Here is a 14,798-nt window from a genome sequence, read left to right as displayed (position 1 = left end):
AACCAGTGCCATGGATCATCTTTTCTTACCCATCCTCCAAATATTGTAGTAAGTGCAGAAGGTTTGCCATAATAGAGGATGACTTTCCATTGTTCATCCTCACACCTACCAGCTAAAGTTGTTCCTTTAATGATCTTGTTGATTAAAGGATGGAACATCAGAAGTTGATTTTATATCTAGTGCTGTCAGCTCTAGGATTTGGGCAGGAGACCTTCCTGGAAGTGATAGGGGTTGACCTCAGGGCATTCTGGACAGAACAGAACGTGCCTGCTACTAAGCTGCAGCTGCTCTTGCAAGCAAGAGGCTTCCTTTAATGAGCACTGACGGCTTTTGACGACTTGACTGTGCCTTCTGAAGAAAAGGCTAGGGCAGCTGGGATGCCAGTGAGGGCAGCAGAAGCCCCCAAATGGCCATAAGAACGGAGGAGAAGGTGGCCCTCTGGAATGCACCAATTCTTTTAACAAAGAATGCTCTAAGCCAGCTGGTTCACGGAGGGCCAGTTCTTACGTAGCCAGAAGTGCACCATCCACACATGTAAGAAGGGGGTGTCAGCATGCCTGGGCGACCCCCACATTTTCTAGAGGAGTGTGTGGGGAAATACTAGGAACAGCCCAATGAGGAGCGAACAGCCAGAGTGATCATAAAGTCCTGCTGGAGGGGTAGGGGAGGAGAAGAGGCAGGCTGGAGGGCTTCTGCTCAATCAAGCCAATTGTGGGTTAGTGCTGGAAAAGAAAACACCTGAACAAGGAACTCTGAAAACATACTCGGTTATTTCTTCGTCAGATGACCCTTCGTCAGATGATGAGGATGAGGGGTATCTAGGGGGCTGAAATTCAGCCTTCCACCTCTCCTCCTCCTTCTGCCGTTCCTTCTTTTGTGCCGTCTTCCACTCTGCAGTCTCTCTTTTAAGTGTATGAAAATACCCACGCCCAATCTTCACAGAGTTGATCAAATACCTGTTTAAAATGCAACAATACAGAGTTGCTACTGCTCCCTTTGAGAACAATAATCAGCCTGTGATTTCTACTAGGAATAAATGCGGGCATGTTTAAGGCTTCCCAGAATCCAAAAGCTACACTGGCAGCCTCTGATTTCTCCCTTCTTCTGAATACAGACCCATTTACTTAGAGTGGACAACCCAAGACCCCAGCCTCATTTCAAAGGCCCTCTGCAGGTGATCAATTCTGTCTTCCCCTAACCCTAATACTTCATTCCCCCAACTCCAAAAGAGTGCAAGGGGTACTACTAAAAAAACTAAAGGGAAGCTGGAGGGTCACAGCATCCCCTGAAGAACCCATGAACAGTCATTACTCCCATTACTCAAGGGCACACAATAAATGCCTAATTGCAGTGGCCTATTTTGCTATATTTAAATATATAGGAGTGCATGGTGTGTGGCTATGCATTGCAATAGATTAGCTCTTACTTCATGTAAGACAACTGTAATGCTTTGTTTTATTTTAGTTCTGGTTTTTCGTTCTGGCTTTTGGTTTTGATTTTTTAAATTCACCAAAAAAATTACAAAAAGTGTTTTGTGGGCTGACAGAAGGGGATTCACAGTGGCAGCAAAATGGATTCATCAAATTGGACAGCTCTGCAGTCTAGGCGTAAAATAGGCCTTGGCAAGGGGCGGCATAGAAATGTTTTAATAAATAAATAAATATATCTCTGCCCCATCCCAGTCAGACACGTGCATTAACACTCCTCTGAAAGTAATGTCTGTACCAGGTTCAAAACAACCCCTTTCTTCAGAATAATGCATTAAAGTTCCTGAAGGCTAGACACTCCACAAAGGGCACAGATCTGACGGGCTGATGGAATCCCAGGTGAACCTCCCGTTCACTGCAGGGACTCTCTGATCACACTGCTTCTTGAGGCCTCGTTCTGAAGTTGAGCTGTCGCAAGCCTCTGCTGCTCCCTGGGCCTCAGCAGACATCTTGTTCTGACAGAAAGTTAAGCCCCCTTTGCAAGGCTGTGGAGCAGCCTTCCCACAAGCCTGTGCTCTCCGGATGAGCCGAACTACAACTTCATGTTGGCAGAGAGTTGCAGTCTAACACACCTGGAAGCTGCCAAGCAGGGGAAGGGTGGTTGGAGAAAAAGCCGTGGGTTTTTACGAGAAGAGGAGGGAAGCAAATCAAGACCCTCATAGTTCTCGGGCTCTCTGGAATTATGGGCTGGCGTTACATGAATGGGCCTGCCCAGTTTCCCCACCTCCTGGCATGGGTGCTAGGAGACCGACTATATTTCTTGGCAAGGCTATGTACATTCCTCCCGCAGTTTTCGTGGCAATTCTCCACAAGGTGTGATGGACACGCAAAAGGGAGCCCGTGTGGCGTGGTGGCTAAGAGTGCTGGACCGGGGCTCGGGAGATCTGGGCTGTAGCTTCAGCTCATCCATGAAACCCACTGGGTCACTGACTGCCTCTCAGTCTAGCCTACAGTCTAGCAACAGCCCTGTGAGGATAAAATGGAGAGGAGGAGAGCTCGGTAAGCTGTCCTGGGTTCCTTGCAAGAGGAAGAAAGGCAGGGCAGCAATGTAAAGGGATGAAGATGAAGATGGCGGGAATGTACTGCTTGCCCCCCTCGCCCCGCACATTAGTCAGTCATCTCACATTATCCCTGAAGGGAGCCATAGCCTTGAATACATATGAACTGAGCAGGGCTGTAAAAGGACAGGGCACTTTGAAGGAATTCACTCATGGAGTCAACACAGGTTGGCAACAACCTGATGGCACAGAAGAACAGCAAAGTATCTAAATAAATAAATGCCTTTTATATGGCCATGCAGTGCTTGTGCAGTCCTAGGCAAGGTAGCACAAACAAGGGATCTAATCATTTTCACACAAGGAGCAAAGTAAATATTTTTCCGTTTAAAATTCTAGTTTCAAAGTGTCACATTTATGCAGCAACTTAATAAAATTAGCCTTTGCTGCCAACTTGACGTGGAGGTAAGAATCATTCATTAAAATGCAAATGCATTTGAGTTGAACTTTGGAATGCATTTATTACGGTAATTGAGCTCCAGCCGACTGTGAGTCACAACACGGATTTTCTGCCACCTTCCCGACAAAGGGCATGTCTTTCTTGTAAACTCATATCTTTGTCAGTAGGAAAATTAAGAGAGCTTTTTGAGTGCTAATAATTTTCAGTGGTATACTTCAGCTGCTTTATAAGATTAAATTAATATAGATAAAGGTCAGTCTCATGCTGTACCAAAATAAAAATGACCTAACAGAAAACAAAATATACAGCCAAATTGGGTGTGAGCACAATTTTAGGACTTAATATAATCTCATGTGCATTTAATGATTTTAAACCCTTTACTCCCCCATGAGGAGTTCATTAACTGCAACACTGAACAACAGTGGAATTAAAGCCAAGCTTTCCCCTCCAATATTAGTGAGCCCTGGCGGATTTTCTTTAGATAAAAATGCATGTATGCACTCCTGTGCATACTTACTTAGGAGGAAGTCCCAGTGAACTTAATGGGACTTTCTTCTGAGCAAACCTGCAAGGTCTTGGATTTTACAAGAACCGAGTGATGCAAGTCTTGTGGCCAATACTCTGATGTCGGGAAAACACTGAAGAAGCTCGAAAATAAAGCTCAGATGACTCTATATCAGCCTGTCTCTTAACTCATTCAGTAATTGAGTTTTATTCCTTCAAACAGCAAGCAAAATCAGCAAGGAGACAGAAATGGGGAAAAGGCTCAGCTGTGCCCAGGAGCTTGCAATTTGTACCCCTCCAACGATGTTGGACTGCAACTCCCAACAGCCCTAGCTAGCATTGGCAATGGTGAAGAATGATGGGAGCAGTAGTCCAACAAAGCGTGGAAGGTGCATGTTGTCCCCCTCTGAACTAGATTATCACAACGTGTGAAGAGCCTCAAAACTGATTGGTACAGCAACAGATACTGTGCACATTTTTCTAAGGAAGACTTGGGAACAGCAGTTCTGTGGAGGTGGAGATGGTGGGGAGCTCTTTCCGGAATTCTTAGCCCTTGCACTAAACTGCAGCTCTCAGGATTCTTTGAGAGAAGCCAGGTTAATCTTGCCTGTAGTTTAGTTATGCCACATGCCTGAAATTTTGCCTGGTAAATAACCCCCAGAAGGCAAACATGAGAGGCTGCAGTTGCAGGATGACGTTACCTGAGTGCTTCCATCCATTATGCTTACCTGCTTCCCCTTCTTGCTCACTTTTCTATAGGTAAACCTCAGACATTTTGAGGGGCACTCCAACTATGCTTTTTGTAAATGTCATTTATGGTTACTGCTGTTACATGATAGGAGCCTATTGGTTTTAGAGCACTTTCTAAATCAACTTGAAGATTTTATTTCAAATGGCACGCTATAAATACTTCAATAAGAAAAATGCAATGAACTGGTTTCACCTCTCTACATAACCTCCTTGATGGTTCCTCAGCAGAATCTCTGCTAAGGTAACCAAATACTTTTACAAACTCTTTAGGCAGGGCTATAATAAGTGAAATGTGATTTTATTAAAGTGGTGAAAAACACAGAATTAGGGGACTAGCTGAAGATTTCAGTTTCCTGAGCCTCTCAACCTAAAAAGGACCACAACAAGTTTCAAGTACTTATGGGTGAAAAAAATGCTGTTTAAAATGTATGGGACAATTTCAACAGCTAGAAAGGAGAGGCTGAACAGTCTAGTTATTTGTTATTATTTTCAGGGTACAACATGCACTGTCTTTCTCAGTTCCTGGGTCAGGCAAAAGGTGGCTTGGGGAACCACCAGAAATACGGCTAACACCAAAACCTTCCTGCTTACCAATAATTCATCTTATAATAAGATAAATTACAGCTGAATGGACTAAAGTTTCTCCACACTATTAGAAGACCATCAATATTATTTTTAAGATCTCTAAAACTTGCAGACCTACTTTTAAACCCACCTCTGAAAGATGGATGCATCATAACACACAAGAAACAAAATAACTCAAACATTAAGGCAAGTATTCCTTTAAAGTGAAGACTGACTATTAGTAAATAACTAACATCTTAGTGCAGTGATGGAGAACCTTTTAGAGACCGAGTGCCCAAACAGCGACCCAAAACCCACTTATTTAGCACACGATAAAACCTGAAAACTGAGGTTTTAGTTTAGAAAAAACAACTCACAGCCAGTCCAAGCAAATATATATATGTCCTTGGCAGTGCACTGCCTGGCCACGTGAAAGCTCGGATGAGTTGCGGCTTGTGACATCATCTCCTGGCGCCGCTACTCCTTTCCAAGAGTGGGCATGGCCCCTATGTGTGTTGTTATCCGATGCTCGGCTGCTGGGGTGATGCTGGGGCGACTTGGCTTGCGTGCTGGCAGAGGGGGCTCTGCGTGCCCGCTGTGGCACACATGCCATAGGTTCGCCTCCACTGTCTTAGTGGATACATCTACCCATCAAACTGATTCAAGTTGGCCACCCTAATAGAAAACTACTCGTGAGCCGTCTTTGGCTGCTGACTTCAGGGAGCATGTCAGGCACAGTGCTGCCTTCCAAGGAATACTTGCAGGCATGTTTGCATAGGAAACAGCATCCAATAAGCAACCTTGGTATGAAATAGAAACAGAGTTCTGCCATCAGATAAATGGAGACCTGACTGAACAGCCAGAAAAGGCAGGGCCCTTGACAAGCACCTGAAATAGCAGCTTCCCTTCATGTGCGGTGACACAGGCAATGCATTATCTATCCATATACTCTGCTTGCTGTCTGCTCGTGTCTGCTTTTTAATTAATGGGAGCCGCCATTCAGGGAGGAAAGAAAGTTTTCACTTCTGCTTCTTCTGGAAAAGCATTCTGCAAACCTCTAGCCGTGACCGTGCAAGAAGCATGCCAATTAGAGCGTTGGCTGGCAAACAGCAAGAAAAAAGGCAGCAGAGCACCTGTTTCCAAGCAACTGGCATTACTAAGCTTTAGCTACAGTCAAGGCGAGCGCTGGCAGATAATGCCGGTATCCCAAGCGGCAGCACAATTTCTTCCTTTCCTGCAAACTCCAATCAGACCTCCTAGCATGATCACCACTAGAGAGAGAGAGACGGATCTGCTGAGTTGATTTGCCTGGGCTGAAGGAGGCAAGAGGGACTGAGCGAGGGAAATGAGCAAGGGCTCTGTAGAGCAGAGACGGGGGACTTACAACAGCTGAGACTGAAAAGCACTGAACTGAAAATACAGAGAACAGGCTGTTTTCTAGAGCAACTTTTTTCTATTTTTGGAAGGAGAAAAGAAAGCAGAAAAGAGCGAGTTATGCCTGGCAGAATTCCACTTCCAAGTGACTCTGGCACAGAGAAGCAGCCAGAAATGCCTAAGTGCGTCCATCAGGAGCTTCAAGGGCAGCAGGCCACTTCTGTGTTCTGCGATTGACTCTTTCTGTTTGAACCCCACAGCAGCATTTTCTCTGTGGTGCTGCAGCTATTGTGTATACACTGCAGTGGCTGATTGCTGGGGGGAAAAAATCGCCCCCCAGTCATGCTAGGCTAAAGTACATGGGCAGAAACAGATTTCAGCTGATTCAGAGAAGAGACCAGGCAAGGCAGAAAATGAGGCTCAAGGGGTAGTACAATCTGTCTCAATCTTACAGCCATGTCTCCTTCCTTTAGCATCATCCATTTAACTGCAAGCCCCACATATTTACAGAGGAAAGTTTTTATCTTATTCTTATTAACTACTGTAACTACCACAGTTATAGATTGACTAGTGAGTATTAAGATAGCTGTAAAACTGTTATGTTGTCTCCCCTTCTGGTCACAGTTTAGTACTGGCATTCCTGTACAGCCTCAGATCAGCCTTCCTCAACCTGGTGCCCTCCAGACATGCCGGACTGCAACTCCCCAGCTACTGGCCACGCTGGCAGGGAATGATGGGAGGAATCACTCAACATATCTGGACAGTGCCGGGTTGGGGAGGGATCCCCTAAGTAGTGGATGACCATGCACTTCAGGGACTACCAGATCCATCAGGACCCTGCCTGTGATCAAAAAGGTGCCTATTCTCCTGTGTGGGATTTTCCTCTTTAGAAAAGTTGGCATGCCTTGGGGTTTTTAAAAATCAACACAGCTTGGAAATAACAGAGCCCAACAGAATTTGAACCATCTACTGGGATCCAACTTTTGCAGGTACAAGAAACCCCTCAGTATCAGCTGCTCGCATTTCTGTAAACCTCCAGATATCTAGAACTACTTGCCATAACCAATTGTTCTGCTCCCAACCAGAATTGTACACCTCCTTTGTCCAGTGTCCAGAAGAACTGTTCCACTCTGCCCCACACAAAGAGGCTTCTTGAGCAAAGCTAAAGCAAAGGAGACCTGAACCAGCCAAGTGGAAGAATTAGGCTGACATGTCTAGGAAGGTCAAAAATCCTAGCTGCTCTTAGCTTAACTAATATTTGTTGTCTTTTTATGTTGTTTACTCTGACAGCCCTTTTTATGAATGCCTTTTAAAGATGTTACATGAAGGGCTATGAATGGGAACGCTTGTACTGGAACATGCGCCCTTCTGAGATTGGCAGCGATCATTTCTCAGCATCTACTTTAGCAGCAAACCCTGCCAACAGTAAATCATGACATTTGCACCAACATTTGATGTTTGTGCTGTAAAACTGCTAGTCTGATATTCAAATACATACATTCAGAATGTATGAAGACCAAAGGAGTCAATCCATGCAAAGAGCACACAAATTGAGCCTTACGTCTGTTTAAACTACCTTTGTTCAGCTTTGATGTGTCATCTCTGGAGGCTGCTTGATTCATGACAGTTTTTACTTATCAGTCCAACTCTGGGCAGGAAACCAATGTGTATACCAGTCGAGTTGGAGCACAGATTATTGCTTTATATACGTTTGAATGTCCAGGTTCAAGTCCCACTGTTTAACCATTTAAGGGATCTCAGATAAAGCTGGTTCACAATGTAAGAGCCATGCTGGATCAGATCAAAAGCTTCCTAAGGCCAACCTATGGGATGCCTACAAGCAAGCTGCAGGCACAGGAGCACCCCACCTGCTGCTCTGGAGGCTGGAGAGGCTGCAGACCTGGATTCCAAGCCAGCTGCTTACAGACGGAACCAAAGGACTTAGATCTCATTCAGTGTGAGGCAACTTCATGGAACACTGCTGCATAGCTGAGTCACTGAGTTTTTGCACAGTTAGAGGCTCAAAGGACCCAGGAAGGATCCCAGTTCTCAATGGTTCTCACGGGGAATATAATCTATTTTCACATCAAAAAAGCAAAGAGGAGGAGGCAGTGGAGGCAGCAGCAGCAGATCCAGATCGAAGGAACAGCAGGCAGACTGAAGGGCTGGTCTCTAGGTTAAGACTGGCTCAGCTCTTGCTGGCTCCCATTCAGTTATGTGGCGCAAAGAAAAAGGATGCAAACCACCAAGAGTGGGTCAAAAACAGATTCATATCTTGGACCTGGAAGTCATGAGGACAAGGATACAAGCTAGTATCCACGGTGCCCCTGTGACCGCTTTACTTTCTCCCACAGAAGTTCACTGGTTGGTGGGAGGACGAATTAAAATATTTCACACTTTGGCACAGGGGTCAAATCTACCCATCTCTTCCAACAGTGGGTGGTTCACTGTCTGGGCTCCACTGGGGAGGAAGCTACTATGTGGCACTGAGCACAAAAGCCAGCGACACACCCCTCCTCCACAGGGAATGATTTCCTTCCACAATTATTTATTATATTTATATCCCAAGCTTCTTCAGTGACAGAATTCAAAGCTTGGTCACTCAGGCACTGACTGGTCTCAGGCAGCTTTCATTTTGGTACAGTTGCCAGGTTACTCTGGAACACCTATGAGCTCCTGAGATGCGCAGTGCCTCACTGGCTCTTGGCCATGAGCTCAGAATCACATAAAACCATTCCCAATGGCTTTGGCATCTACAGCACTGGGGATGCTTTTCCCCTGGGTGCCACCATATGGTGACTCATCTTTCCTACCTTGTATGTTGCAGGTCTCTATGGAGGGTCCTCAGATCCTTTTCTAGGTGTCTAAAAGGCAGGAGTTTCTTCTCAGCTTCCTGTGGAGAAGGACAGGACCAATCAGACAGACAGGAAACAGCGGCACTGAGTGGGCATCTTGCAGACAGGTTTTTACAACATGTTCATACTGCTTTACATCCTAAGCAGATATAGCAAGCTAAACGATTTTTCAGTTCACTAACTCACCACTGCTCCTGCCAGTGCAAGTGTTCCCTTTCTGCCAGAGACTGACAATGTGGAAGCCAAGGCGGAGTGGTGTTCAGAGGGTTGGTCTGGGAACGGGGAGCCCAGGGTTCAATTCTCCTCCTGGACCTGAAGGTTGCTGGGTGACTTTGGTCAGTCACTGACTCAGAGACTAATGCACCTTGATGGGTTGCCATCATGAGGATAAAATGGAGCAACAGTGGATTGCGTACACTGTTTTGAACTTCTTGGAGGAAATAGGAGAAAAATAATAGATAACTAAATAAAAACATGTGCCAGAGCACTTCCTATTTCTGACATTCCAGGTACTGTACATAGACAGCACCAGAGGGAGGGTTTTGAGGTGGAAAGATTCCCACAAATGGCATCTGCTTTAGCTTGGCTGGCCCCATCTTTCTCCAAGGAGATCGGGGCTTCAGGAGGCCACAGGGTCTCTATGGAGGTCATTGTGCCTGGCAGGCCACAATCTGCCACAGACCAGAAGTTCCTCATCTGCTCAACACATTGCACCAGCCAAGAATAGAATTCCATTTCAATGATGGGCACAGAAAAATGCCCCTTCGTGCACAGGCAAACGGCTCTGCTCATGGCCCTTTGTGTTGCAAACAATACAAGAGGACCTGGTACACAGTAGGCAGAGTAAGTAAGTAAAGCTCAAGTTCCAAAGTGGTTTAGCAGATAATACATTTGGGTCGAGTCACTGTGGGTGTTCAGAGCAAATCTGTAAGTTCCTCCTTAGGCAAAATATCTGAGGCATTTCAAGTGAAAGCCAAATGAGCTTTAATGCATTACCACAGAGGCATGTAGCACATCCTCAAATTGTGAGGGATGGGAATTTAGGGCTGGGAGACTCTGGGGTGTGCGGGGAAGAAGGGTCATATGGCATCTTGAAGACAAACTGCTTTATTCTGGCACAAGCTTTCACAGGCTCCATTCATCGGCTGCATAAAGTATTCTCCAGTTTCAGATATATTTACAGCACATACAGAATGAAGGAAGAACTGTAAACAGTAAAGTCAGAAGGAAAATGAATGCAGGCACTGACAATCACACTAGTAACAGTGGCCATGCCCTGGCAACATGTAGAATGTGGGAAAAAATCTTTTACCCTGTTACAAGCCTCTGGCAAAAATCCTATGTCCATGAAAAGCTTACTGGACTAAATTTGTTCATCTCTAAGATGCTGCAAGGTTCATGCTTATAATCCTGCAGGCTGCACTCTGAGCCCTCTGTGGCCTGCTGGCAGGAGCCAAACAATGTGAGGAAAGGACAGGGTGGTTCCATGCTCCTTAAAATGCAAAAAGCAGCTAGATGAGCCTCTAAGACTTCATGACTCACTTAACTTTTGGTGTACGGGAAGAGGTCTGGACAGGCAGCATAACAGGGGTCCTCAGCCTTGGGGCTCCCATGGGCACATGTGGGTATCTGAGAAACTACTGTGAGCACCCCCACAAAACAGCTCTTAGAAAACAAAGAATGGCTTCCAAAGCCAATTCAAAGAGTTGACCCCAGAGATGTGCAACAAAATGCACATTTAAGGTTGCAATCCTATGCATGCTTACATGAAACTCAATGGGAATCCCTTCCAACTAGACCTATGCAAGATGGAGCCACTCATCCTATACACATATAAACACAAGCCTTTCTCCATACTCCAAATAAAAGAAAACTGTCCCTGCTCTAGAAACGAAAGAAATCATTTTCTGCACCTTGATTTGCAGCTCGACAACTCCACTCCCCACCTGGTGCTTCTACTTGAGAGAGAGAGACAGAGAGAAAGAACAGGAGCAAGCAGAGGGACTGGGAACAGAGAAAAAGAGCAAGGCTACAGACCCCCGGATATTGTGTATCCGGCATCATCCCTTCCTGCCCACCAGCACACACTGCTTTTCTCCCTCTCTGACTTCACTTATGAGGTTATGGTTCCAGTCGTATATAAGAAGTTTTCTGTGGCAGCTGCGAGAGGCAGGGAACTCACTCCCCTGCACTCATAGCTGCCTAACCGAGCAGAATAGGAGATCTGCAGGGCACTCCAGATGTTGCCTAGGAACCACATCACTGTTTTCTTACGGTGTAATCTTGCTCTTGTTTAGACGTTAAAAATGCCTACAGTTCTCATTCTGGGAGTTGTAGGAGTTTTTTCTGCCGCAATACACATAGGACTGTACTGAGCTGTTCTTGCTACAATAGACCAGCACAACCTGCACCTGGAAAAGAGTAGGAATTTCCCATCCTTGCATTTTAGACTGCTTGGTTTTCTCTTCTCCTCCCGCCACCAAAATATTCAAACAATATAATACCAGCAGAACAGGTTTCCCTTGGTATCTGGCAAGGCTGAGGAGGGAATTGAAATTCTATAATGCAACTATTTTATAGGTAAAGTGCTGAACGGCTGATGGCACCGGCTGAATATTTTTTCCAATGCCTGTGTGAAACATCCACAGTAACTTGAATTCAAATTTAAAAACTATTGTGCCCTGGAGAGCTTAGTACAATAGTTTAGAATGTTAAAAGGAAGAAGCCTCCAGCAGAAACATGGTAGAGAGCCAGTGCAATCTGGTAGCCTGAGGAATTGAGCCCAGGGTTTAAGCCCCCTAACAGTCTCATGACAAGTCCCCTATTTGTAAAACATGGGTCAGCCACAACTACCTGGTCCTTGGGTTGCTGTGGAGCTGAACTCAATAAGGATGGTAAATTGCAACTTTTAAAAAAAAGGATGATATGAAGATGAATACTATTTTTGTTCTTAGGAAAGAATCAAGAATACCATCAAAACATTATCTTTCCTGGAGTGAAAGCTGACTATTAATTATTGAGAGAGGTGGGCATGTTCAGCCTCAGGAAGAGAAGACTGAGGGGAGATATGATAGCACTTTACAAATACCTGAAAGACTGCCACAAAGAGAAAGGACAGGATCTCTTCTCGTTCATTCCAGAGTGCAGGACATGGAATAATGGACTTAAGTTAAAAGAAGCCAGATTTGGACTAGACATCAGGAAGAATTTCCTCACTTTCAGAACAGTATGACAATGGAACCTATTGTCTGGGGAAGTTGTGGGCTCTACCTCACTGGAGACATTCAAAAAGTGTTTGGACAGTCATCTAAATGGGATGGTTAACTTAGTGTCCTGCAATGGCAGGGAGTTGAATCTGTTGGACTTCCAGCCCTTTCCAATTCTATTATTCTTTTTTTTAAGTCTATCACACACTACACAGAGGCAAAATCAAGATTTGCCTGAGTTCACATTCAACAAGGAGCTGCAACTCACCATAGTTCCCTGAGAAGTATACTGAGATGCTACAGTTTGAAACTACCCAGACTTTAAAAATGGAATGTGAAAGCTGAAGTCTCTTTGCAAGTATGCATGCATGCATATATGTGCATATCCAGTAATAAATTAAATCCAAACTGTGTACCACTCAAACCCAAATGTGCTCTCAGTATTATTCCCTGGCCAATTTCCCCTAGAAAGTGCAGCTTCCAACTGAAATCAAGGACTATTGTGTTGTCTAAGTTAGGTAGCTAGTGGACTCCTCAAACTTACCTTTTGTTTTGGTGTCTTAGAACTCACAGGTTCCACATGTTCAACTATTTCTTCTAGGCAGACCTCTTCCTTGGGGAGTTCCTAAAAGAGAAGGCAAAAAGTGCCCCATCAGTTCAGAGAGCTGCTGTTAAGAAATGGTTCCATTCTGGGAGAAAGATTTTTAAACAGGTTGTGCTTATCTCTGCTTATCTATGTTGTAATGCATTGGATGGATTCTGTGGCACTAGATGAGCAGATGCCAGTGTGGCGTAGTGGTTAAGAGCATAGGACTGGGACTCAGAGGATATGGGTTCGAGTCCCCACTCAGCCATGGAGCCAACTGGGTGACTTTGGGTCAGTCACAGACTCTCAGCCCAACCTACCTCACAGGGTTGTTGTTGTGGGGATAAGATGGAGGAGGAGGAGGATGTAAGCTGCCTTGAGCCCTTTGTAGGAAAAAGGCAGGCTATAAATCGAAAAATAAATAAAAATAAATAAATAAATAAATGCGAAATCTTTGAATGTTCATGAGCATCCTAGGGGGACTGCTGGCATACTTATTTAATACATTTATTAAATACACTGCAGACACAATCCTATGCAGGTTTGGACAGATAAAGGGCTACAATCCCCAGCTCACCTGGCTGGGGCATGCTGGGAGTTACTGGGCATTTTCTGTCTCAACTGGCATAGGACTGTGCCCTTACCATATCTAAAAAATATCTCCAAAGGTGTATAAGATCATTAAAAAACACTGAGCATTTGTTGCACTCAGCTGCTGTCAGATGAAGTTCACTTCTGGATCTTACCTGCAGTACCCTCAAATCCCATAGAAGAAGCCAGTGCTATACCCCCGTCCCCCCCATTGCAGCATGCTTCCAGAAAACTCATGCCATGACAGGCATGAGGAGAAGCTGCTAACTGGACTCCGTTCCACATGAGTGTAGACTTCTGGGACTACAGAGCATTACGAGAAGGAGCCTCACCACAGTAGCTCCCATGGGTGAAAGGCAATGTCAAACAGGGTCAAGACAGGACTGGCTGAGATGCATTCACCCTACCGTTGTATAATAGGAAAGCTAAGGAAAGAAAATTTCCCAGGAAGCAGAGAAGCTCAGCAGCAGGGGGTGAAGATGGGCTAGGTGGAAGTCGGGAGTTGGTAGAGGGAGTGGATTGAAAAGCTAAAACTTGAAAACAAGGAGGAAATGGAGGAGACAGAGGGGTGATAGGGTGGAAAGAGCAGAAACAACAGGTGGGAGATAATGAAATGGGGTGGCTGTAGGGAAAATCTCACATGGGTATGAATCTGGTAGCTGAATTCCATATCAGAGAAGCTCCTGGAGGCTCTAACCCAGAAGTAGGAAGTGCTAATGATGAGAGTGGAGGAGCCACAGTGTCCCAAATAGCCTCTTTAAACACAAGTTCTTATTTCCTGAAACAAGCTTAGGTCATCTGAAAGCACCCTTAATCATGCTCTGGTAACATCAAACATAGATTGCCATTGTGCATTGTATATTGGGCTGACTGCACAAAAACCCCTTAAGCATTCGATCAAGGCAGGTAACATGGTGCCCACTGGCACCAATGCAGCTCTGAAGATGCCCACCAGGATGCTGCCCTTTCACTTAAAATAAATAAATAAATAAATAAATAAATAACACATTTTCATACTGGCAGCTGTGACTGCTGTGAATAGGTTTAGATTAGTGCCAAACATCGTGGGTTCAATGGAATGGTTTTGTTCAGTACATCAAGGCTGGGACCCCAGCAATACCCTATACTTAATCTTTCAGGCTGATGCCTTCCCCTTTGCCATGCCTGCCATGACAGCCAATTTGTGGCACTGACCCAGAGACTCTCAAATGTACCCGTGATGCCAAAAAGGGGGGCTACCATGCTAACTAGGCTCTTACCTAGAATACACCACTCTGAAACTATTAAAAGATCTACGAAGACTACTCTTTTCTGGTGAACATCTTGAAGTGCTGGCTTTGAGATACTAGAAAAAGCATGCATAAAGGACCAGCTTTAGTGGATCTTTTGAGGAACAAAAGAAACTGAAAGTCTTTGGGCAGAAAAT

The 14,798-nt window shown here is 45.0% G+C and overlaps 1 protein-coding gene across 1 annotated transcript in view; it reads right to left on the bottom strand.

Annotated features, from left to right (window-relative positions):
* CCDC60 (coiled-coil domain containing 60) overlaps positions 1-14,798 on the bottom strand; it is a 40,476-nt gene that overhangs the window by 10,554 nt on the left and 15,124 nt on the right. Inside the window, exons 2-4 of the mRNA XM_044448890.1 lie at positions 12,740-12,820; positions 8,948-9,027; positions 765-956 (exon numbers count right to left, since the gene is read on the bottom strand). Of these exons, the coding sequence (XP_044304825.1) occupies positions 765-956; positions 8,948-9,027; positions 12,740-12,820 (353 nt within the window). The remainder of the gene's footprint in view (positions 1-764; positions 957-8,947; positions 9,028-12,739; positions 12,821-14,798) is intronic.

Source organism: Varanus komodoensis, unplaced genomic scaffold (genome assembly GCF_004798865.1).
Source record: "Varanus komodoensis strain SLA01 unplaced genomic scaffold, ASM479886v1 scaffold56, whole genome shotgun sequence".
Classification (NCBI taxonomy): Eukaryota; Metazoa; Chordata; class Lepidosauria; order Squamata; family Varanidae; genus Varanus; species Varanus komodoensis.
This window is presented reverse-complemented; position numbering and strand designations above follow the sequence as displayed.